Below are 25754 nucleotides of genomic sequence, written 5' to 3'. Positions count from 1 at the left end.
ATTCTATATTTTCTATTCTCTGTTTGCAATATAAAAAGTTGAATAAGATTAAGTTTCAGCTATGGTATTACCTATGGATCCTTTTAAAAGTTATTCAATTTTTTTAAACTTTAGTTTTCTTATCACCAAACAGGCGTAATAAAATCTACTTCAAAGGGTGATAAAGAATTAAATTACTAAATTTCCATATAATGCGAGAAATCAGAAACAACTTCCCCGCCCTTTACAAGTAGCATCGCACTAAATCTTCACAACTATCTATGTGTACACTATTTTTTGCTACATATTTATAGGTAGGAAAACAGAAATATAGAAAGTTTAAATAACTTATCCAAAGTTACACAGAGCTAAATGTAAACTCAGGTGGACTAACTCCAGATCCTGCAATTCTATTTAAATTATAATACAACATTCTTGTTGAAACTAATACAAATGACCAGCAGTTTTCAATATGGCAGCATGAGCATTTTGAGGACAAGGCCTACATCTGATTTATCTTTGCATCCGTCCACCACCCTTTGTCCTTTAATAGTTGCTCAGTGTATTTCAGTTCAATAAACAAGAAAAAAAGAACTTTATAGTAAGTGATGAAGAGTTTTGAATGAAGAAATTGTAAACCTCAGTCAGTATAAGAATCATTAAAGGCACCAAATTTTATTTAATACATAACCAAACAAAGTTTACCATTCAACTGTTCCATTAAAATCTCAGAATTTTTCAGCCTTAAAATCCTGGTAATATTGGATTTCAACTAAGGAAGTCTATGATTCACTCTAATTAGTCCTTAAAAGCAAATAGCCCAATTATAATATTTGCTGTTGGCCTTATTCTGTCTTACTACTCAAGAAAAATGGAAGAAGATATGAAGGAATTGACACTGTCTTTTTATACAGTTCTAAAAATATCCTAGGGTAACATAATGCAAAAGCAACAAAGGAAGTGCCCTGTCATCAAATGCTGTCTTGGGCTTAGGGAGCCTATACGTGCCTTCTCAAGAACAATGCACAGCACCAATACTGTGGTGTTTCTCATAAGAATTAAACTTGTCATCATGCTGGCAGCTACCTGAGCACTCTGTGGTAGCATGGTGACATTTATCTAATTCTGCATGCAGTATGGAGAAAAAGTCAAAAGTAACCAAACCATGAACGTATGAATACAACAGTATTTTGCAATGGGGATTACATTTGCAAATAAATATCTAAAAATTTCCCAGAAACCTCTCAAGCCAATGAGGGCACTAATTTCTGACCTTCCGAAACAAGTATAGGAACTCAGATGTATGAGACAGAAAGGAAATTACTATGTTTGATACAATTAAATTTATCTTTTGTTTCCAAAATTATCTGTTTCCCAAAACATCAGGTTTTCAGTATGTCTACTTTAGTAATGCTGTGGGCATTCTTTAAATATCTGACGATTCATAGTTGCCCATTTCTATTTAGAAATAAGAGAATAAGACTGACTAGAAGCACTATGTGTATGGGGGGAATTTAGCAACTGGCAGACTTCACATATGTGCAGATATATCAAATCATTTGGGTTCATGAGCCTAATCATGACTTGCATAGTGATTTAAACTTTATAAATTATAGTGTAAATAATCTAAAATTGAAAGATTTCATATAACATTTACATTTCTGGCTTATTTAAAAAAAAATAGAGACTATCTAGCAATACCAGGCCCACATTCATTAATGCCAGTAGGCCAAGAATTGGTGGCTATTCTGCTTGCAGTCCATTTCAAACATGTGTATATGTGTGACCCACCCAGTTCCTACTGACACTAAAACTTGAAATGTCTACTTGAGAGTGAGTAGGCAGGAGGATGAACGTATGCTGGAGAGTCCTACACACTAGAATGAACAAGACTTTGTTCTAAAGCGCAGCATTCTAAACTAGCTGCCCTTGATGTCTCTGTACAGATTGCTTGTTTATTTCCTTTTTTACGATAAAAAATAAACACCAGGTTGCAGGGAACTGAGTTGATCATGCTCCACAGGTCTTTATCAATTTGTGCAAGGTACTTCTCTTGTTATAGTTTATTCTGTTTTTCTCTTAATTTTTTCAATCAACATTAAATAATCATCTGTTCATGTTGCTCAATGTCCAGCACATTTGTTGATTCTGAAGAGTAGGAGGATGAACAGATTGGTCACATGTTTTCTGGCAGTACTAAGAATGTATTTGAGGTATATGACCATAAATTTCAAGTGATACCAGCCAGCAGAGTTTTGTGGTTTTTCTCTAGCCATATTCAGCTCCCCTGGTACAGTTATGTGTTGCATTATTCCTAATAGGGTTGAGGTTTTGCCAGATGAAAATATTGGAGCAAGAAAAGGACAAAGGAGTTAAGGGAGTGATTAAGTATTGAACCGTGAAATCTAAGCAGGGTAGGAAGGAAATGAGAACATGAAGAAAATAAGGCTTTATGAAAAATAGTAAATTCAAATAGATTTCTGGGTGTGGTAAGACTGAAGAATCAATGGAGCCTAAAATGATAAAGCATAAGGTGGTAGGAGGTCGTCTGAGAACAGAGGTAGGAATTTAGGTAATGGAAGAAATGAATTTAAAGGCAAGGATAGATATGACAATAGTCTTACAATTTAATCCCCTTCACCAAAAAATGCAGTGATATATATCTTATACATTTCTCCTTATTTCTTCAGTATATACTTCAGGTATATACTTTTTTAATTTCCCCAAATGCTGCCATATTTCTCTCCAGAATGATTGTACTATTTTATACTCCCACCAGAAGAGGATAAAGTTTCCCCTTTTACTGCATTCAACCTTCTAATTTTTCTTAGCGTGACTAAGTATAAGGTGGTATCTCATAGTTTTAATATATATTTCTTTATAAGTGAAATCACGCATCTCATCACATACGTGTTATCTGTTCCCATCTATAAATAGCTCTCCTTTTTCTTTCTTTCTTTCTCTTTTTTTTTTTAAGAGATGGGCCTTGCTCTGTTACCCAGGCTGGAGTGCAGTGAGTGGTACGATCACTGCAGCTCACTGCAGCCTCCTTGGCTCAAGCAATTCTCCCACCTCAATCTCCTACGTAGCTGGGATGACAGGTATGCACAATAGTGCTTGGCTAATTTGGGGCTGGCCTTGAACTCCTGACCTCCAGCAATTCTCACACCTCAAGCTTCCAAAGCAATGAGATGACAGGCATGAGAAACCATGCCTGGTCAGTTTTCCTTTACCTATTTTTCTGTTTAGTTTGATTTATAGCTAATTCTACTTATAAGTATATTACAGATATTAATTTCTCTTGACCATTAACTTTATAATTTAACTAGGTAAACACCAGTCTTCAATTTATCCTGTGTTAACATCTTTACCTTCATGATGTAAAATAGTGAACTAATTCTATTTTTCTCAATAGAATGAGTCAGTTTCCCCAACAACATCTACTGAAATTTTTTCCCTCACTGACAAGTGTATTATACATGAAGTTATGTAAATACAAATCTATACCTATTTCTGAGCTTTCTACACTGCTGCACTGCTCTTTTGCCTTTCTCATCTTTATTTACTATGTCATAGATCTTAAAGTCTGGCAGGGTGAGCTTCTTTTGTTCTTTTCCTTATGATCTCATATATATACTATGTTTTCTAAAAGAAGAAAATGCAAGAGAATTTCTTTGTAACTTTGAGGTGAAAAAATACTTTTTAAATGAGATAATAAAGCATTGATGATGGTTTACAAAAAGTGTACAAAGCACACTTTTGGGGTATACTAAAGGCCCAGACTGTACCACTATGCAATATATCAAACCCCAAATCTATTAAATTTGTTTTTAAATGGAAGATTATTTTTTAGGGAAGATTGCCACAGGCAAAAGAAACAGATGAATTACCTGTGCAAATTTAGATATGTGCAACACCTAAAACTAAGAAGATTGCTTGGTGCCCGTGGCACAGTGGTTACGCACCAGCCACATACACTGAGGCTGGCGGGTCAAACCCAGCCCAAGCCAACTAAAAAACAACAATGGCAACTGTAACAACAACAAAAATAGCCAAGCTTTGTGGCAGATGCCTATAGATCCAGCTACTTGGGAGACTGAGGCAAGAGAATCACTTGAGCCCAAGAGTTTGAGGTTGCTGTGAGCTGTGATGCCACAGCACTCTACCAAGGGCAACATAGTGAGACTCTGTCTCAAAAACTAAATAACTAAATAAAAATAAAGTAAAACCAAGAAGATATTAACTCTCTATATATACCAAGTTCCTCGAAGGAAGAAATTTGTTCAAATTTTATTTTACTTATGTTATTTTGAAAAGAATTTGAACCTCCACAATTTTAAGGCAGCCTGCCTTTAAACATGGTATATGAAGTTTTCTTTAGATCCTCATATAGCTTTTAGTATTTTCCTACTTTAAGGTCTTATGAAGACTTTGTTAGGTTAGTTACCATATGATTTATCCTTTTATTCATTAATGTAATGCTATCTAATTTTCTATGTTCTAGATACAGTAATTGCTCATAGAGAAGAATGGTGTATATTTATTTATATTTATTCACTTATTTATTTTTTTGACACAGGGTCCTGCCCTGTCACCCCCACTGGAGTGCAGTGGCAGGACAGTAGCTCACTGCAGCCTCAAACTCCCGGTCTCAGCCTCCTAAGTAGCGAAGACTGCAGGCATGAGTAGGGTGACCAGATTTTAACACCGGTAAGGCGGGACAACATGGCTGGGGGGGGTGGGGCGGGGGGCAGGGCCTGACAACAATGCAAACTTTGATAAGCAGTTCTCAATAATCACTTCTCAGCAATTATTTGTTATTATTACAGTTTAACATTATAAAATTAACAAAAATAATATAAAACTCATATTCTGGCAAAATAACCACATGGCAGCAGAAAACCATATATTCCCTTCTTGTTCTCCAGCCGTTCGTGCATGCTTTCCAAAAATCGGGACATGGGACGCGGGGCAAATTGTTGAAAAGTGGGACTGTCCCACCAAAAGTAGGAAGTCTGGTCACCCTAGGCATGAGCCACCTGGTTAGTTTTTCCTATTGTTTTGTTTTTTGGTACACATGGAAGTCTCATTATGTTTCTTTTTCTACATTATGTTTCTTTCTCAGATAGGCCTCAAACTCCTGACCTCAAGCCAATCTCACACTCTTACCTCCCAAAGTGCTGGAATTACAAGTGTGAGCCCTTGTGCCTATCTAGTATTTTTTTTTTTTTTGGTAAGTTAATATCCAGCAATCTTGTTTAATTTTTTTAGTAGCTGTAATTATGTAACTTGTCAATTGGTTATTTGAGGTATTTCATGAAAATTATATCATCCGCTAGTAATGTACAGACTCAGAACAGAATAGTATCATTATACCAGGCTAACTTAACCTTAATATCTAAATTAGAAAAGAAAAAAAAAACCCACAAAGTACTGATAGTCTCACTAAGAACATGGATGAAAAAAATATAAATAATATTAGAACACCAAATCCAGTGGTACATTAAAAATATATATATACATAATGGCTCTATAGAGTTTATCTGAAGGCATTTCTACATGGTTAGTTTAAAGGAATATATATGACCTAATTGATAGATGTCTTCATAAGCAATTGTGTTGTTGTTGTTGTTTTTGAGACAGAGCCTGTCTCAAAGCTGTCCCCCTGGGTAGAGTACTCTGGCCTCACAGCTCACAGCAACCTCCAACTCCTGGGCTCAAGCAAGCCTCCTGCCTCCACCTCCCAAGTAGCTGGGACCACAGGCGCCCGCCACAACGCCCAGCTATTTTTTTTTTTTTGGTTGCAGCCATCATTGTTGTTTGGCGGGCCAGGGCTGGATTCCAACCCGCCACCTTAGGTGTATGTGGCTGGCGGCTTAGCCACTTGAGCCACAGGCACCCAGCCTCCATTAGCAATTGTTAATGCTTAACAACCATTCCTGGTTAAAATAGACAAACAAAACCCCCACTACTTTTAGAAAAGTAGGAATAAAGTGAAATTCATTTAACAAACCCCACAGAAAACACCATGGCTCATGTTAACTATCAGAAGCAATCCCACAAGCCTACTGCAATGAAGTTAATAAGGATTCTTATCACTGCTACTAGTAAAAAATTCATTGAAGTGTACCTGTTTCAATAAGATAATAGAAAGAGATACAAGCATTAGGAAAAAAAGAGTTACAAAGTGCCTAGACTATACAATAGAATCAACTGAAAAACCATTAGAATTTATAAGTGTTGAGTAAGTAGATACTATATGACAAAAGTCTGCAAAGATCAAGAGTTTCCTTTATCAACCAGCAATAATAATTTGAAAGGCTGAGAGCAAAAACCATTACCTATAGAAGGAAAATTAAACACCTCTAAATTGGAATAAACCTAAAAGAAATGTGCAAACTCTATATGAAGAAAATAATTCAGTTTTGCCTAAGGACATAAAAACATCTTGATTAAATAGAGAAACAAAATGAATTCTTAGGTGAGAAAATTTAATATTTAAAAAAATACAAATCCACACTAAACTTATCTATAATTCTGGTGTATTCTCAATGAAAATCTAAGATAAATTTTTAAGGAACTTGAAAAATTAATTTCCAATTTTATAATTCAGGGAAAATCTTGACAAGACTTAAGACATAAGGAAATGGAGACAAATTTGGCTGTGAACGGGGGGAGGGGGGGTAAGGGGTGGGAACAAGGTAATAGTTAGAGAAGGCTTGGGAGTCAAGAGAGTTTTCCTTGAAAGACATCTGAGCATATTTAAATACTGGGGGGGGGGGGGGGGAGGGGGAACTAGTAGAGGGAGAAACAATGGAATTGAAAAAAAGGATAATAACACAAGTTCCCTAAATAACCTGAGCAGTATAGTACATTCCCCAATATAATTATAACAAATATGAACAGTTGATGAAAATATTGTTCCAGAATTTTTTAAAAAACAGAATTCTTGTTTAGGGTGGTATCATGAACATAACAGTTTAATACCTATATTCAACCCTGTTGCAGGGCCTAACAGCCAAACATGAACCCTTTCCTCTCCACCTCCTCTTCTTCCCCGCTAAGATAAAGACACAAAGAACCTAGTTAGCCCCAGGTCCCAGAAGTTCATGTCAAGGGGCCCTAACTTTCTAGGCAAGCTGTGGAATTTGCCCACCCTCTACAGCCCCAGATAAAAGGGGCCTCTAACTACCCCTAGGTGCAGATGGCACCTTTGCACTGCCCAAGTTGGCCACCCTCCCCTTTCAATCAACTTGGCCTGAACATCTCATCTTTGGGCACTGCACCTTTCATGTGGTACTGAAGACCTGAGACTGGTGGCAGAGTGGAAACTGGTTGGTGGCCAAGGTGGAACTCATTGCTGCCCACCCTAGTCACCCTAGTTTTCTCGAAACTTGGTTCTGATAGTAGCCAGACTGGACTCCTTCTGACCTGAGAATCCTGGTTGCTGCTTCTTCATTCATTTGTGCCTAATTAGAGGATTTTGTCCCAGTTCTGTGCTCTCTTCTGGGGTCCTGGGGACCTCAAATCATTTTATTTTTCACTTCAAGCCCAGCAGTGGACCTTCATTTAGGCTTTCAAGGTCCTGGAGACCTTAAGTTTTTTGAGAAAACATAGGGATGCCTGACCTTTCTCAGACCTTTGTTTTTCATTCTTGGATCTTGGGAAACCAGGGACATCTTCTTTTCCACCTAGGTAGGGGAAAGACATCTGAGACATGGGAGCTGGCCCTTCTACTCCCCTCAACAGAGATACTGAGGAGGGGGTCAATACAAATTAGAAAATGAGACCTTTAATTTCAGTATCTTGAAGAACTTAAATAATTTCCTCAAAAAAACAAAAACAGGCAGATGAAATGAAGTCCCCTATGTTCAAGCCTTTCTCTCCCTCTGCTCTTACCCCTCCCTATACAAAAATCATCGCTCAGACACCTTCTTTTCTATCTCCCCAACCTTACTCCCTATCTTCCCTTCTCTAAGGATTCTTTTAGCTCCTACTGCTCCTCCACCTCATAACCTGTCCCTGGAGCCTCAAGGCCCTCCACTCGCCCCCACCCCACCAAGCCCTGGACTTATCAGCTTCCCCTCCCTACCCAACAGCCATGCACCCCTCCCCCCAATTCAGGCAGGGCTGTAGACTCGAGATGTGAGCCCATGGGTCTGGCTCCTGCAGCAGTGGCAAGCCATATGCACTTCCTAGACTGCAAATGACACAAGCACTGGCGCATGGGCCAGGGCAGGGCAGAGCGAGCTCTTAGGCTCAGCATCTCCTGTCACCAACTTCTCTCCAGCCTGTGGGCTTCCCACCTTTCTACCCTACTGACAGCTTCCCTCTGCCCTGAAGACTCCCCTCCACCCAACCTGCTTCCCTCCTCTCAGAGAAAGAATAGAGAAAGAGAGAAAACAGGACTGACAGCAGCTGAAAAGTAAAAAAGTTTTCAATAGTGGCTGCCACTTCAAAACTTCTCCAAAGATAGTCACTCAAAACACCCAAGCAAGAAGAACATGCCCTTCCACAGAACAGAGCCCTGACCACCACTATGACTCTGTGTCCCTAAAATAAAATGCCCCAAGGGGCATCTTTTGCCAGAACCCTGGAACCATGTCTTCTCAACAAAGGAGAAAGGCACTAGAAGGGACATTATAATCATCTTAAAAACATCTTACATTCACCTTCTGGAACCAGTAGTCCCCTGAATCAATATCCTTCATACTTATGGGAATGGCTTTCAACTGACTGACTTGGCTGTCTTGAAAATGGGCCCAACTTCGTCATACCAGGATGGCCTTAAGTAACTTACTCTGTAACACAGGTAAGTAAATTAATTCTAATAAATGCAGAGACATGTTCTCTAGTCTTCCTAAATTTTAAAGACCTGTATTTCTCTCTCCTATCTCTATCATTAAAGTGATAAAAAATACAACTCCCCCAATCATGGCAGGGCAAGAGATCCTTTATTTATACTTTTACAGGAGACATGTTGTTTCTATATCAACAAGTCTAGTCTGGTCCAAGAGGGTATCATCCAGCTCCAGGAACAAGCTACCCACCCACACTTTCAAAATGAAGGATTTTGGTTCAACAGCCCACCCAGGGACACTCGATCTTACCCCTTATGAGTCTCCTCACTGCAATCCTCCTATTAACCATTGTCCCCTATGTCATCCAATTCCTGTACTCATTTACTCAAGACAGGGTAAAGAAAACATCAGCCACTGTTAGATGCCACCCGATTTCTACCACTCCCAAAGTATCACAAACCTGTACAGTCTTACCAACACCCAACTTGCCCACTGAGGACAACTATGACCCTGTTCAGCAAGAAGCAATTCAGAAGACAGACCATCGTCCCCAACACCTCTTTTAACAAGAGTTGGGAATGTTGAGGAGCCTAACACAGCCACATGTGAGCCCTTTCCCTTCCTTCTCCTTATTCTCTCCTAAGACAAAAACACAAAGGATCTATTTAGCCCCCTCCAGAAGTTTCTGCCAAAGTACCCTAAATTCCAGGCAAGCTGTGGAATTCACCCACCCTCTACAGCCTCATAGAAAAGGGGTATCTAACTGCTCCCGTGCAGGGACATCAACCACCTTCACACTGCCCAGGTGGGTCACCTTCCCCTTTCAATACACCTGAATATTTCCCCTCCAGTCTCTTCTCTGGGTGCCACCACTTACACTTTTCAAATCCCTTCCAAGCTGTCACTGAAAGGACCAAAGTGTTATAGTGAAGAGGGAAAAATTGTTATTAGTGAGGGAACTATGAAAGGTTGTATTTTACCTGTCAATTATTTGAGAATCTATTAACAGATACAAGAATATCAGGTAGGAGAAAGGAATACCAAACTAATACCTCACAAGAGGCAGGAAAACCTGTCTAGGAATAAGTGGAAAGCAGTGCCAGGCTAACTCCTGACTAATCAAATCTGGTTCCCTAGTCATCTTTGCTGTGCCCTTACTTGATGTTGAAGGGAAGATTAACTAGAGTATTTGCAGGAAAAAAGGCCCATTTAAATCCTACTGGAACTTAAGGGGAAATGGCATTATCTAAAGAGTGTAGGCTAAAGGATATTTGGATTAACCCAATCTACTTTGGAGACATTAAAAAATAAACTAAAAAATTTGGACAAAATATATAACAAAAATAAAGCTTAAATACATCAAATATATGCCCAAAATAGTACGGCCAATATGTTAGTAAAGGAACTCAGGCCAATATGCAAGTAAAGGAGCTCTGCCTGGGAGAGCATTTGTCAAATCCTCTGAACTTTAACAGGCTCGCAGTGGCTTGGAAGACAGAAGACCAAATCTAAGGTACAACCAGGTAAGAATTTTTAAAAGACACCCTCCATCTATAGAACTGAGATTTCAAAGAGCTGTAGCCTCAGTGTAAGAGCAAGACAGACATAAAATGCCTCAGCTACCTCACACACTCAGAAGATTGCTTTGGCACTGAGCTGAACACCAACTAAACAGATCAGTAAAGATTATGTGATGATATCAAGAGTTGGAAAGGAGGTAAAATAACCGGTATTCACCAACATAGCCAAGTGAATTATACACTGAAGCTACATTTGGTTAGTATTTTGGCCTTATATATTACCAGGTATAGAGTTCCTAGTAATTTTCAGAGTAACTTTGTTCAAAACGGTATCCAAATGGAAATGATGCTGGTAAGTACAATCATAAAACTGAAGAATGAATTATGGTATATTCATACAATGGAATGCTAGACAACAGTGAAAATCCACAGACTATAACCTCATTCAAAAACATGAATAAATTCCATAAAATATTGATGAAAAGTCACCATTACTTACATATTTGAAGTATATACAGTATAATGACTTTCATATAAAATTTTAAAATCCAGCAAAACTATATATTATTATAGACTATAATTATGATATTAATATATAAAAAAGCAATAACATAATTTTATGAAAGTAAGGAGAATGATTACCCCTAGGAGAGGAAGAGGAGTTACATTTGGGGAAAGGTAATGGGAGACATCTTGCATTCTTTGGCTCACTGATGTAAAAGATTATATTAATAGCTTTTATAAAACTATATTAAAAAACTATATTCACATTTGTTCATGGTATATTCTTTAATTATGTTGTGTATTTCAATTTGCAATTATTGTGAGTATATTTTTACCTATTTATATTCATAGATGAAAAGTGTTCATAATTTTCATGCCTTTGTATCTTTGTCAGGTTTTAGTAGTAAGTTTATACTGGCTTACAAAATGAATTTAAACACTGTTTCTCTCACCTTGGTGCCTGTAGCTCAGTGGTGAGGGCTCCAGCCACATACACCGGAGCTGGCGGGTTCAAACCCAGCCAGGGTCTGCCAAACAACAGTGACAATTACAACAAAATATAGCTGGGCATTGTGGCAGGCACCTGTAGTCTCAGCTACTGGGAGGCTGAGGCAAGATAATCGCTGAAGCCCAAGAGTTTGAGGTTGCTGTGAGCTGTGATGTCACTGCACTCTATGGAGGGCAACTTAGTGAGACTCTGTCTCAAATAAATAAATAAATAAATAAAATAAACACTATCTCTCTTTTAAAATATTCTTCAATGACTTATATAGCATGAGAATTGTTTCTTTATTATAATCTAACCAAAACAAGTGTGCTTTTAGGGAATCCTTTTGCAGATTTAGAGTTGCTTCGATGATTATTATCCTATTTAAAGCAGGGAGAAAGAAACCTAGACGGAGCTTGGCCAGACACCCTTAGTTGAGGATAAAAAAAACAACAGCCCAGAGGGGAAGAAGGCCTTTAGCATATGTAAACCAGAGTAACAGAGAAAAGCATTAGTACTAGGAGAGGACTTCAGACATCTCCAGAGGGTCCACCTAGAAGATGCAGCAGCCAACTACTAATTCATGCATATTTGTGAACAAACATCGCAGGCTGGAGAAAGAGCCATCTAAAATGATTAGGAGGGAAAAGCACCTGGTCCCCACAAAGGGCCAGGAAGAGTGCTTGTTGTCATAGTGCTGATTAGCTCTAGTCTGAACACTGCTCAACTGCTATTTTTAATTCTGAAGTTATTGCTCTGAGTAGCCAGCAGTTCTACTTTAAGGAGTTTGAGGCCTGATTAATTCCATCTCTCCCGGGTATTTAGAAACATGTGTAAAATCCGATGAAAGTTTCAACAAAGCACACCCCTCCCCTAAGGCTCATAAATCTAGCTTTGTTGTTAATCCCTCTCAAAACAAATGAAGCACAGAGGAGTTAATCCAAATATATTAGTTACATGTGGAATGTTTACTCTACTGGAAATAATAAAAGTAAATAGAGCAGTGATATTACGGAGGTCATAAAATCCATTTGGTGAAAACTAATCCTAGTTTGCAATTTTATAGTATATCAAAATAGTCATAATATCTATGACTTCTTTATGAGAGAAATTTTGGGGGGGGTTTGATGCTTTTTTCCATTCACTGTTATGTATTTTTGGAGTTCTACTGTCAAAAATATTTCACTGGACATAAAAAAGGAAATGTTCAACAGCTTTACCTAGATCTTACTTCAATTTAACTTTCTTTTTAGGCTTACTTCTAGTCTCCAATTTTCTTTCTATTTCAAAAATAGCTTGTAAGCTTGTTTTCTGCTGCCAGGATGAAGTTTTTCATTCATACTCATATGTGACTTGTACTGCAATTGCTAGAGGAATAAATACTCAGAGGTAGAGACCATAACTGGTGTCTCATATTTGCATTTCCACCCTTCAGAACTATGTTCAGCCAGTAATAAGTGTTAAATAAATCTTTACTAAATAAATGAACAGAAGGCTGAGGACAACCCCAAGCATATACTGGTTCCCTGATTCTTGGTTGGTTACAAGCTTTCTTTCCTCGTTAGTGGTCTGGACATTTTCTTGGAAAACACTGAACATCTAAAAAGTAGAATTGCATTTCCAGACTTTCTAAATGCCCAAAGCAACTACTATGACAAAAACATTTCCTCCTAATTGAATTTTCCCAGGTCTCTGATTTTAGTGTATCATTGCATTAACTATAGAAGGTGTAGCATCTCACCCAAATAAAAAATAAAGCCTGAAGAAAAAGGCTTATAACAACTAAATTTCCAGACTAAATAGAAGGCTAGAATCATAAACCATGTGGGAGGGGGCGCTCAATAATAAAATAAAACACAAACAAAAACAAGAATTCTGTAATAATTAAGTTCCCTGGCACAAATTTAAGATCGCAGGTAAAATCCTATTAAGTAAAGTATGTTGTTGTAATTGGAAAAATAGGATAGATGACTGATCTAAAAGCAGACAGGGTCATTATGTCATAGGGGAATTAGGAAATGACTTAGTTTACAATCCCACCCCAAATAGAAGTCAATGAATGGCTGCCTGTGCATAATTGGAGAATTTTGGTAAGGGCATGATTGAACTAAGAAAGGGAACACTGAGAAGGGTTTTACCTCAAGTTGCAATGACAAACAATGCCATTATGAAGGTAATAAGCCCCAAGATTCTGGCACAGTTGACCTTAGCCCTGGTTTTGATACAAAAAAATTTAGACTTTTTAAACCATACACATCAGTTTCCATCCAAAATTTATTGTGAGATTTCTTATTACAAAATAACTGTCATGTTTGAGGGATAAGATGCTAACTATGAAAAAGTTAATGATAAAAAATAATTAAGAATGGGTATATCCAGCAAAAAAATGTACCAGCAGCCACTCAAGATGTCCTTTTGTCCTATCCATATATACACACATCTTCCATGGAGTGGGTGAAGTGTGAATTATAAAAAGATATTAACACAATGACCATGGTTCCCAAGGAAAGAATGCTCACTTAAAAAAAAAAAAAGAAAGAAAGAAAAGAAAAAAGGATATTAATGCATTGAGTGAAACTAGGCTTTATCTTCGTTAAGTAATCTATACCCTAATTTTTAATGTATTTCTGTTTCTTACTAAATATTTTTCTGTGATTATAAAATATGAATGCTTATTAAAGTAGAGGTAAACACCACCTACTTAGCAATTTTTCCTGGAACTTCACTGTGAGAACTGAGCCATTTAGATTGCCATTATAGACTTGGGCTCTTATGGTGTGGCTTGCCTGGCACAGGTGACTTTCAGTCAGTATAACTTAGTAAATAAAACCTTGGGCTCCCAAAGTCAATTAATTAGATTAAAATTATTACTCTACCAAATTTTTTGCTCTATAACCTTGCACAAATTACTTACCTTCTTGAGGCCTCGGTTTCTTCATCTGTAATGTGGGTGGTATAAAAATGACATCTGCTTCAAAGAGTCCTTGTGAAGAATAAATGAGGTAAATTATCTCATTGCCTGCTCAGAGGAATCATTCAAAAATATTAGTTATTTCTCTATCATTAGAACCAAAAAGAAAACTTATGAGATCAGGTCAAAATTATCTCAACCTCTTTTAACTTATTTTTGAATTTGAAGAATATTAGGCTAAACAAACTAAATGACTATATAATTTCTAATAATATTCTATTATTTATTCTAAGTACATACATCTCTTATCTTCACTGTGTAGCCTTTTTATAACAGTAAGTTTCAATACAAATTTAGACCCTAAATTTATCTGAAAATACATTAAAATTGTAATCTATATATTATATTACAAAGCCCCACAAAATCACGATTTCCATCCAATGTTTTGGTATCACCTTAAAACTCGTGTTTCGTGTTTCCTCGAAATTATAAATACATGTATACCTTGGCTGGTACTCCTTTGATTAGGTCACATTATATAGCAAAGATGATTGTGTTGGGATGGTGTGGTATATAAGAGTCTGCAGTAGCAGACTGGGGAGACTTCTGTTGCTGGCTTGGAAGAAATAGAATGTCACATTGTACAAGGATCTATGAAAGGGCCATGTGGCAAGGACTTGCATGAGGTCCTTAGGAACTTATAGTAGCCTGTTGGCTAAAAGCCAGCAAGACAAGTGACTTCAGTCCTATAACTACATGGAGATGAATATCTGATAAATTATACATTTTATATGTGATAAATAAATAAACTTTAAGACTTACTTAAATGGAAACAAAGTTTTAATCTTTATGCAAGAAAGTGTATCAATATATAACTTTTTATTTTTTGAGACAGAGTCTCACTTTATAGCCCTCAGTAGAGTGCCGTTCCCAGCAACCTCCAACTCTTGGACTTTTGCAATTCTCTTGCCTCAGCCTCCTGAGCATCTGGGACTACAGGTGCCTGCCACAATGCCCAACTATTTTTTTATTGCAGTTTGGCCAGGGCCGGGTTTGAACCCGGCACCCTCAGTATATGGGGCTGGCACCCTCCCCACTGAGCCACAGGCCCCGCTCAGTGTATAACTTTTGATATCCCCTTTGCTATTTGGTTTAGAAAAATCTTCCCAAACTCAAGATTATAAAAAATACACCTCTATCTTATTTTAGGCGTTTTGTTGTTTCTGTTTTTTACATTAAAAAAGTTAATCCACAATTTGTCAAGATAAAAATAGTCCTATGAATGCATGGTGGTGACAGTAGCACAGCAGTATGAAATAATGCCACTGAACTTGTGCACTTAAAAATGGATAAGACAGTTAAACTCTGTCAAGTGCATCTTAATAAAATTTTTTTTAAATCTGTTTTAAATCCTACCTAAAATAAGTTAGTCCACCTGGAACTTTTTGTGGTATATAAAGATTAGAAGATATACAATGGTTTTTTCTAAAATAATAAATTGAATCAGCATCACTTATTAAATTATTCACCTTTCGCTACCAACTTGAATACTTGTAGATACTTGGATATACTTCTGGTTTTTTCAGTTGTACACACTGTTTAGAATCTGATTAGACAAGGATTTCCAGTTGAAGGTATAAGTACTACTTAGCCATAAAACCCCAGGACCTGGAGCTCAAGAGTGATGGGGCAGGTACAAGGGAGGAAACATCCTCCATAATCCTTGAGCTTTTGGTGACATCTAGCGGACAGTAATGATAGGGTAACTTCTATTTAGTATCAGGAGCACACTTTTCCTTCACAAAGCTTCTTAATCTAACCTTAAATACAAAAAATGTAAGCTTTATTATATAGAGGATGACCCTCTTCCTCTGGCCTCTCTCTCCTGTAAATTTTTCAGATGCCAGGAGAATAACAGGCAAGTGCAACTCAGATCACCTCTCCTATCTTCTGATATTTTAATGGCTTTCAATTGACAGTGGCATAATACATGTAAGTTATTCAGAAATGGGAAATAAACAAAGATGAGGACAAAACTTAAATTAATTACAAATAGAAGCAAATGAATCTAGCTGTATTTAAAGTGGAAAACATACACATACCGAAGAAGATCCTCCTTATTTCAGGGAAAATCCTGAAATTCACATCCTCTCAAGAGCCTTCTCCTAATCAAAATTAATTCTTTCACTTAGCACATTGCCCATGCATATCTCAATATTTTTTCTATTTTGCATCCCAGATAGTTTGATATAGAACAATCTGTCACCTACACTAAACTGTGAGTGCCTTAAGGATAAAGACAGCGTCTGGTTTACTTCAGATTCAAATAGCCCTGATGCCTTTAACAAGTGACATTGGCTCTTTGACTTTAAAGGGGTATTAGTGTACACATAGTTCATTCCAAAGCATCAATACAGCCAATACGTGCCTGTTTCCTATCTTCTGCATCTTATCAGTTCATTTTTCCTTACTCATTTGACCTTGAACTGAGCTCATATTCTCTTTCTTATTTGGTGATTTAAATTTTGGTGTTCCTCATTTCTGCTCTCTTGGTAATCAACCTCAAGTTATCAAGTTATCAAGAGGTAATCAACCTCTTAAGTTAACATTTGTTAGCTGTTCATCTAGATTCCTTAATCTTCATCTATATAGCTTAAACTTCCAGCTACATCTTGTTGTCACAAAAAAATAGCAATAAGAAAACCGGTCTCCATTCATTAAGAGCTTACTACGCGCTAATGCTTTTTATAGATTATCCTAGTTAACCGTAACATTTATTCATTCTTCACATCTTAATACAATTATCACTTCCTTAAGGATGTATTCTCTGATGTCCTATAATACAAGCTTTCATTAATGTATCTCATAGCACTCTTCAATAGCGCTTATCATAGTTAAAATTTTACCTTTTTGGATGATACTTTAACCAAAGTCTGTGTACCCTTAGAACATTAATCTGTTTGAGGATGATCAATGTCTACTTGTGTTCACCAATATGTCTCCATTGCTTGGCTAGGAGATAGGGATTAATTTATTCAAAACTAATCCCTGGCACATTGGCCTCCTAGAAAAGGGTTGGCTTTCAGCAGCGTTTCATTGAGAACTGGTTATGGCCCATTTTTTATGCAATCGATTATGGTTATCTATACCTCTTGGTCCACAGTTGCCTCCACAACTACTGCTGGTGTTCTTCCAATCACAAATGCTGAAGTAGCAATTCCAGCCACTAGTTTGCTGTGTTATGCATCTTTAAGTGCAAGACTTTGATCCCTGCCCCTCAACATATTAGAATAGGTATTATTCAGAGTAACACCGTCTTCACAGACCCTTTTTTCTATTCTGCTTCCTCTCCTTTCTCCAGCTTTTGACTGCTAAACTGGCCAAAATCCTCCACCAGAAGTCCCAGTGTCCCTCCCATTCTTTTTTTTTTTTTTTTTTGAGACAGTGAGACAGAGTCTCTCTTTGTTACCCCTGGTAGAGTGCCATGGTACCATAGTTCACAGCAACTTCATTCTCTTGGGCTCAAGAGATAGTCTTGCCTCAGCCTCCTGGGTAGCGAGGACTAAGGGGCCCACCATAAGGCCTGGCTATTTTTAGAGGCAGTGTCTCCCTCTTGCTCAGGCTGGTCTTGAACCTGTGAGCTCAGGCAATCTACCCGCTTTGGTTCCTGGAGTGCTAGGATTGGTCTGAAATAAGCAAACTACAAATCCTCAGCCATGAGTGCTGTGTGTCGGAAGGGTTAAAACTAAGGTTCTGCTATGACATACTTCCATTATATCCTAATCCCTAATTACTCTAAAGTAGGGGCTGAGGCTTACCTTATTAAGCAACTCAAAGCCACACAGCCCAAATGTAGGAGTTCCTCTCCAAAAGTTGATATTTAATACCATTAAGTCTCTGTGGATTCCCCCAGCATGCATCTGGGCAACTAGTAATTGCTACTGCTCTACCTTTGTGAATCTTCTTTAATAAACTTGAATCTAGCAGCCAAGTATACATGCTGCTTAACTGTTTGCCTTATTGCCACAATTTTAGCACTGTTTTTGACATTTGTTAAGTATTACATAAATATTTGTTCAACATTAGATCCAGTGAGTAAACAGATGGGCAATCTCATGAGGTAAGCATTCTGGTCCCTATTTTATAAACAAGGGAAACAAACCAGAGAATGATTAACTAACCTGACCAAACTCACATAGTTAGTAAATGCTGGATACATAATTTGAATTCAGCCCTACCAGGTCCCATATTACTTATTCTAAATCACTACACTTTACTGCAACTTAGGGAAGTCTCTACATGCACCAAGCCCTGCATCAATTGTAAATAAAAATAACAACAACAATAGCTATTTTTAAAAATCTAGGCACTATAGTCTGTACTTTATGGGGTAAAACTGAATCTAAACCAATTAAGCCAGAGTGTAGTAATTGTAAACCCTACTAGATTTGAAGGAATCAAGACCTTGATAATAACATATATCTGCCTCACTCCAGACTAGTTAGCAATGGGGCACTGAACCTGCTGGTAGGAGTTTTGGTCTCCCTAGTTTTCAAGAGGTAGAGAAGGCAGAGGCAGTGGAAAATAAATGAGGGCTATAAAAAGTCAAATATCTCGGTGGCGCCAGCCACATACACCGCAGCTGGTAGCTTTGAACCTGGCCTGGGTCAGCTAAAAACAACGATGACAACTGCAACAATACTGTGGTGGGTGCCTGTAGTCCCAGCTACTTGGGAGGCTAAGGCAAGAGAATTGCTTAAGCCCAAGAGTCTGAGGTTGCTGTGAGCTGTGACACTATGGCACTCTACCCAGGGTGACAGCCTGAGATTCTATTTCAAAACAAAAACAAAAAAGTCAAATATGTCTCTAAGATTTCAAGCTGGGTGAGTACAGCTTGAGTAAATACAATAAAACTGTCAAGTTGACCTTTCCTGAAGACTTGAATACAGAAGTAATTTTACTGGCTATAGAAATGATAAATTCCAGGGGACAGTCTGTATCACTGCTTTGTGTAGAACGCTATGGTACTATCATTTAATGAACTTCATCACATTCCTTATTTAGAGCTTTCCTAGTCATTATGAAACAGTATCATCATCACCATTTGCACATGAAAAAAAACGAAGGTCAATTTTTTTAAGAAAATTGTCCAAGCCACATAAGTAACAGAATGAGGAATTATCCATGTAGCCAAAAGAGTATCTCTCTACTATAACAAATAGACTCTAAACATTAAGAGAAAGATTTACTATTTTTTTCTAATATTTTCCCAAAAAATTTAATAATAGGTCCTCATATTTTTCTTGAGCATTTTAACAAATATGATATGGTAGTAGGACCTATTAGGGTCATTACTGCTACATAATTCCTCTAGAGTTAATTTTTTGCACTTGATAACCTTGCTCAGTGTTAACCCTAAAACACTTAGACTTCGAATAATTTTTCAGTTATTCTTAGATGTGCTAAGCTGTAAGAGAAATTAGCTTCAGAATCAACAAACAGAACACACACGATTCTGAAAGGAATTCCCACCAGCATTGGATTCCATGTCTGCACAACAAAAGCAATATAACCTGATTCTGCTGGGTGAGTTCTTAAGTATGCCCCAAAGAGGAAATATCAGAACACAGTTGACTGTCCCCTAAAAGGAAATGTCTGTGGAGGAAGAGAAGTTTTATCGCCTTTAAAGCAAAGGCTAAAAGGGAGGGATCGTGGAAACCATATAAAGGCAGAGTAGTTTTAGAAGATCCAGTTAGGAGGAATATAGTAGGCAGAAATGCCTTTTCCACCTCACCTGGCCTGAGGTAAAGGGAAAAGGGGGGGGGTATTACCCTATAGAAAAGGTACTTCTACCTTTTGCGCTCTTCAAGGTATCTTCAGGAACCACATAAGATTCGGTCTATGATCAGAAATGAAAATTGGTCAGGCCTTACCTGGTGAGGATTCAGTAATGCTATCAGTTGTCACATGAAAAGTTTGAAGGCTCCTGGAATCATTTTGGAAAGAAAAGACTGTGGAAAATATTGGGGTTTCAGGAGTACAAATGAAAGTTCAAGACAGAAAATATAAAAGTTTTGGTTGAGATGTAAATTTCTTAATGGATGAGTCCTAGAAAACATCTAGGACTATCTATGCTCTCTCTCTCTCATCATTATAAAAGTGATTATAAAGATAGTCTCAATTGAGGGTGGCACCTGTGGTTCAAGGAGAGGGTGCTGGCCCCATATACTGGGGGTGGTAGGTTCAAGCCTGGCCCCAGCCTAAACTGCAAAAAAAAATATTCTCAATTGACTGGATCCCACAAAGATAGGTCTAATAACATAAATTTCCAATAGAGAACTATTCAGGCTGTTGCACATGTACATAAGAAATCGACAGCCCTTTTGTTATTATTTCTTAACCTCATGTAAGCCCCAGGAAGAGTATTTCCAAATGTCAATATTTCATTTTTTAAGTTAAACATTTTAATATTCAGAAGATTACTCTTCAGAATTAGCCTCTGTTAACTGAAAAAAAAAATTTCCTCATTACTATGCTTCAAGATAAACATCAAAGAGAAAAGCTACACCTGCTCTAAGGTTTGGTTCTCAGAAATACAAATTCTACCCTTGAGATTATGTTGAACTAGCTGTGGGCACAGTCTAGGATAGGAAGGTTCCACAAATTGAGTCATATATTATAGAACAAGGCATTACCCACACTGACGGGAGAACAAAGCCTGAATGGAGAATTATTCTCATGAGTGTTATGTCTGAGTTTCAAGATAACGGTAAACATTCTTGAGTAGTTATCGTATGCTGGGTGCTGCACTAAGCTCTAGTTTTCCTATTAAAATCTGTACTATGAAATATTTTGAACTTTAGAATAAAAAGAGATGTTAATATACAGGCTACAGAAATTTAAGATGCTAAACTTGAATCAGTTGCTTAATACCTATCATTTATTTATTTATTTTTGAGACAGTCTCACTATGTCACTCTCGGAAGAGTGCTGTGATATCACAGCTCACAGCAACCTCAAACTCTTGGGTTTAAGCCATTCTTTTGCCTCAGCCTTCCAAGTATCTGGGACTACAGGCACCTGCCACAACGCCTGGCTACTTTTTTTTGTCATAGTTGTCATTGTTGTTTGGCAGGCCTGGGGCCAGGTTCAAACTTGTCAGTGCTGATGTATGTGGCCGGCGCCCTAGTGGCTGAGCTAAAGGTGCCAAGTCAATACCTGTTGCTTTTAAATAAAAATATTTTCAGTTCCAGCTACAGCCCATTCCTCATCCCATTGTTTTCCTTTCCTTCTCACACTAAATATCCTGATTTTTTGTGTATCAATCCAATCATATTCTTGGCTTTTACTATACTCTATATGCAATTTGCTTTTTTCACCAAATAATTTGATATTGACTCATGTCGATACAGGTGGATCTGGTTGATTCACATTAGCTTCTACACTAAACTTCATTGTAAGAGTACATTGCTGTTGATCCACTCCAGGTATACTGTTTCTATTTTTTTTTTTTTTTTTGTCAGAGTGCTTTACAGACCAATCTTGTGCATATATCCTTGTGAATATGTGCAAGTTTCTTAGTTCTTCCTTGAAATGGAATTTCTGGGTCATAGGTATGACCAATTTGGGATTGCCAAAATTGTTTCCAAAGGGATTGCATCAATGTTATACCAGAAAGATAAGATTAATTGCCCATTTTTTTTCCTTTCTTATTGATTTTTAAGCACGCTTCAGGAAATTATTCCAGTGTAAATATATTCTTACAATTTATGGTTTGACATTTCACCTTGTTAATGGTGTCTTTTATTATAGAAAATAACCTTAACAATGTGGAAAACTTTACCAACATTTTCCTTATAGGTTTGTTACTTTTAAGTATTAAAAAGGAATTCTCTACCCCAGTGTAGTGAATGCATTTCTTCTTTTTCTTCTAAGTGTTTAAAAAACTTCCTCTTCACATTTATGTCTTCAAACCATCTAGAATGTATTTTTGTGCATGCCTGTAAGTTAGGGAGTCTCGTTTTATCTTTTACAGAGAAGAAGTCATTTAAAAAAAAAAGTTCATTCTGTCATCAATGACTTTTAAAGCTACCTCTGTTATATAACACATTTACACACACAGGTGGACCTGTTTCTAGGCCCACAGTTTTGGTCTATTGGTATGTATCTTTGCCTGTTGATGACATACAGTTTAAATTGCTAGAGCTTTGCAGTAAGTCTTGGTATCTGTAGGATAGAGTCCTTCCTAACTATTATTTTTCAGAATTGCTTTGGCTCTTCTTTTTATTCAACCACGTAAATTTTAGGAATAGCTACATCTCCTAGTAGTATCTCTTTTTTATACCTGTTTCTTAGTAATTTGTTGGTGGTGAAATGAAGTTATTGTTTTGATTTTTGTGGTTGGTTTACCAAATCTCATTTAGTACTCCATCGCTGATCAATACAAATAAATAGTATTATTAAGAAAGAGAAGAGGGAAGCTGTGTGGAAAAAAAAATCATATTTTGACTTCATTTAAAGCTGATTTTCCAATTTAATTACCCTGGTTTCCAAATTAATCTGGTAAGACTGAGTATAGTTATGATAAAAAGACATCCCAACCATGAACATATGGATTTCCGTTTACTTAATTCTTCTCTTAGGTCCTTTAATAAAGATTAACATTTTTCCACAAATTATCTTACACAGTTCTGCTAAATTCCTCGATCATTTCTTTTGAGCTATTTCGTGCATTTGATCTTCTGACACACTAATGTGTGTCCTCTCCTTTAATTCACCTACTTTATTAGTTTGTTGAAAAATCTTTTTAAGAATTGTGTATGTGTGTTAATTACATTCAGATCTCTTTAAATACGTTTTTGTTGTTGTTCAGGTATTCGTTTGCTTCCTCCAGCAATTCTTATATTGAACATGGGTCCTAATAGTTTTACCTGGTATTTTTTTCTCTGGTTGTTAGAATCCCTTGACTGGACAATTACCTTTCACTGAGATAAACTGGGGAATTCCACAGGTGCTAAGTGGAAAAGGTGTTTCTTCCCCTGAGCTTGGGATAAAAAGAAGAAACTGTTACATTCTTCCTGAAGCATCTTGGAAGAAGATTCTAACCTTTTCAAGCCCTACTCCCTACCTTTAAAGCAGGAACACTTAACCAGTCCAACCCCTTGCCTTTTGTGGACAAGAAGACCCAGCCCCTTCATACCAGTTTGAGATCTTCAGAAGATGAAATGCCAAGCTCTTTGAGGGATTCTCTGACCTTTGCTCCTGAACTCTGTCTGAAACTACTCACATTTGACTCCTCCACCCCTAGGGGAAGAAGCTCAATTCAATCCACAGGAGTCAGAGGCCACTTTAGAGCCAAGGGCAAGTAGCTTCAAGTTAAAAATGAAAGCCATTTACATCTCCAAATCCACCATTGTTGTATTTTCTACTTGTTTCTTAACAATTTGTTGGTGGTAAAAATGAATGCTATCAATTGATGGGTTTGGGTTTTGTTTTTTTCTTTTTTGCAGCTTTGTGGTAAAATCTTTTAGTATTCCATTGTTGTTCAAAACATATGAATGATATTTGGGGGAGCAAAGGATAGATCCTGCAGATTCCCAAAGAAAGGGAAAAAAACCAAAATATGGCCAGCATTATCCACTTACTTTTTTAGATTTACCGAATGAATACAAAATTCTTTACATAAGCATCTGATCTAAATGGTTTTTGTTGTTTTTGCTGGTTGTTTGATTTTTAATACTGGGAACACTGAGATTCAGTCTGAAAGATACCCCCAAATCTGAACAGTAACATGTACCGATTCCCTCCCACTCTACTCCCAAAATCTAGTTGGTTTGAATGGGCAGAATGATCCATTTTTCCATTTTAGGTGAGCAGATGTTTATGAAACTCAGAACATCTCAGAACTGTTTCTCATTTATCAGAAAAATTTAGAAGAGAAGAAGCCTTTAAGGAAAATTTCTACTTGAAAATACAAGAAGACTAGTACGCAGGTTCGTCTTATACTTTTAACATGAGCTTGTTGAAAGAAACGTTAACAATTCCAAAACAAAATTAAATGAATTTTAACTTTTTCCTCCCAAAAGCATAAAAATAAGAGAGGAAATTAACAAGAAATTCTTAAAAGGTAAAAACAAATCTTCTTTGTACTAGTCTTTGGGTAGTGACCATAAAACACGTCTTCTTATTGTTAGTTTCCTTGACAAGGGATTTTTGGTCCCAAGTCTGTTCCTGCTTAGTATCTGCTCCGACCTCCCCCTCTCTCCGAGCGGCCTCCTAGGCGGCCTCCACCCCTGGGCACCCTGCGGCCTGATCGGCTGTAGGAATCACGCGGAGGAGGGCACCCCCTTTCCATGGATGGGGGAAGCCCACGATCAACTCTACCCACCCTCTCTCGGCCCCTGGAGTAGCGGTCGCTCCGGCCGCTGCCGTAACTGTCGCGGCCACCGCTGTAGGCGTCGGGCGAGCAGCCCCGGTACTCCTCGTAGCGACCGCCTCCTCCGTAAGATGGCGGTGGCCCCCGCGCAGGAGCGGCGCTGCGCGGGTCCCCGTAGCTCTCGAAGGGGTCTCGGTAGGAGCCTCCACTCGGATGATCTCCGTAGTCACGGTCGCGACCCCCGTAGCCATCTCGGTCGCCATAGCCTCTCGATGGACAGTCGTCCCGGGCACTGGAATGGCCATAATCGCGGTAGGTATATTCTCTGGGCGAGGGGGCAAAATCCCGAGGGTCGCGGGTGCTCGGGTAGTCTCGGCTCGAGTAGCTGTCTCTGGGAGAGTAGCCCTCCTCCCGGGGGCCCAGGTAGTGGTCGCGGCGCGGAGGTGGCGGCTCTCGGCGAGGTGGGCCCCCATAGCTATCTCTGCCCCGCGAGGCCGGGGCCCGCCCGCGCATTCCACCTCCGCCGCCGCTGCGAACCGGCCCCGACGGTACGGCCCTCTTGGGGGGCGGGCCGGCCCTGCGCGGCGGCGGCCCGCGCTTCATGGGCATCGGGGCCCTGGGGGGCCGTAGGTCAAAATCCCCCGCATAGTCGCCGTCGTCTGCTGGCCCGCCCCGGGAAGGGGGTCGCCGCGGACCCCCGCGGGTTCCGCGCAGGCCCCTCAGGCGGCCGCGGCTGCGGGGCGGCGGCGGCGGCGGGCCCCGCCGGCTGCTTTCAAACGCCGGTTTGGTGGCTTGGGCCACCTTGATGGCCTTACCATCCAGGGACTTTCCGTTCATGTCTCTGGCGGCGGCCTTGGCGTCTGCCGGGCTTTCGAAGGTGACGAACGCGAAGCCCCTCGACTTGCTGGTTTCTCGATCTTTCATCAGGAGCACCTCGACGATGCGGCCATACTTGCCAAACGCGGCCTCCAGGGCTTTCTCGTCGGTTTCGGGGTTCAGCCCCCCAATGAAAAGTTTCCCCGGGCGATCTGCTTCAACCATGGCAGCCGGTAGAGTGGTCAGTGGAGGTAGGAAGCGAAAGAGGCAGCGCCCGTCGCGGCCTTCGATCCCGCTCGCCGAGAGCGGCTCCTACCGGTTGGTGGCGCGTTGCGGAGTCCGGAACCGCAGTCGTGGTCCC

The 25754-nt window shown here is 38.8% G+C and overlaps 1 protein-coding gene across 1 annotated transcript; it reads right to left on the bottom strand.

The window, feature by feature from the left end:
• Positions 1-23825: 23825 nt before the first annotated feature.
• Positions 23826-25754, bottom strand: RBMXL2 (RNA binding motif protein, X-linked like 2). Its single transcript, XM_003781060.2, has one exon. It carries the CDS (start codon positions 25616-25618, stop codon positions 24437-24439), a length of 1182 nt encoding a protein of 393 aa, XP_003781108.1. The 5' UTR covers positions 25619-25754; the 3' UTR covers positions 23826-24436.

Source organism: Otolemur garnettii, unplaced genomic scaffold, assembly GCF_000181295.1.
Source record: "Otolemur garnettii isolate 467f Iridium unplaced genomic scaffold, OtoGar3 scaffold00001, whole genome shotgun sequence".
Taxonomy (NCBI): Eukaryota; Metazoa; Chordata; class Mammalia; order Primates; family Galagidae; genus Otolemur; species Otolemur garnettii.
Note: the sequence above shows the minus strand (reverse complement) of the source record. Positions and strands in the feature narration are given on the sequence as shown.

Bases quoted from the DNA above. Each gene is read 5' to 3' on its own strand.
- RBMXL2 (XM_003781060.2), bottom strand. From the start codon at position 25,618: ATGGTTGAAGCAGATCGCCCGGGGAAACTTTTCATTGGGGGGCTGAAC.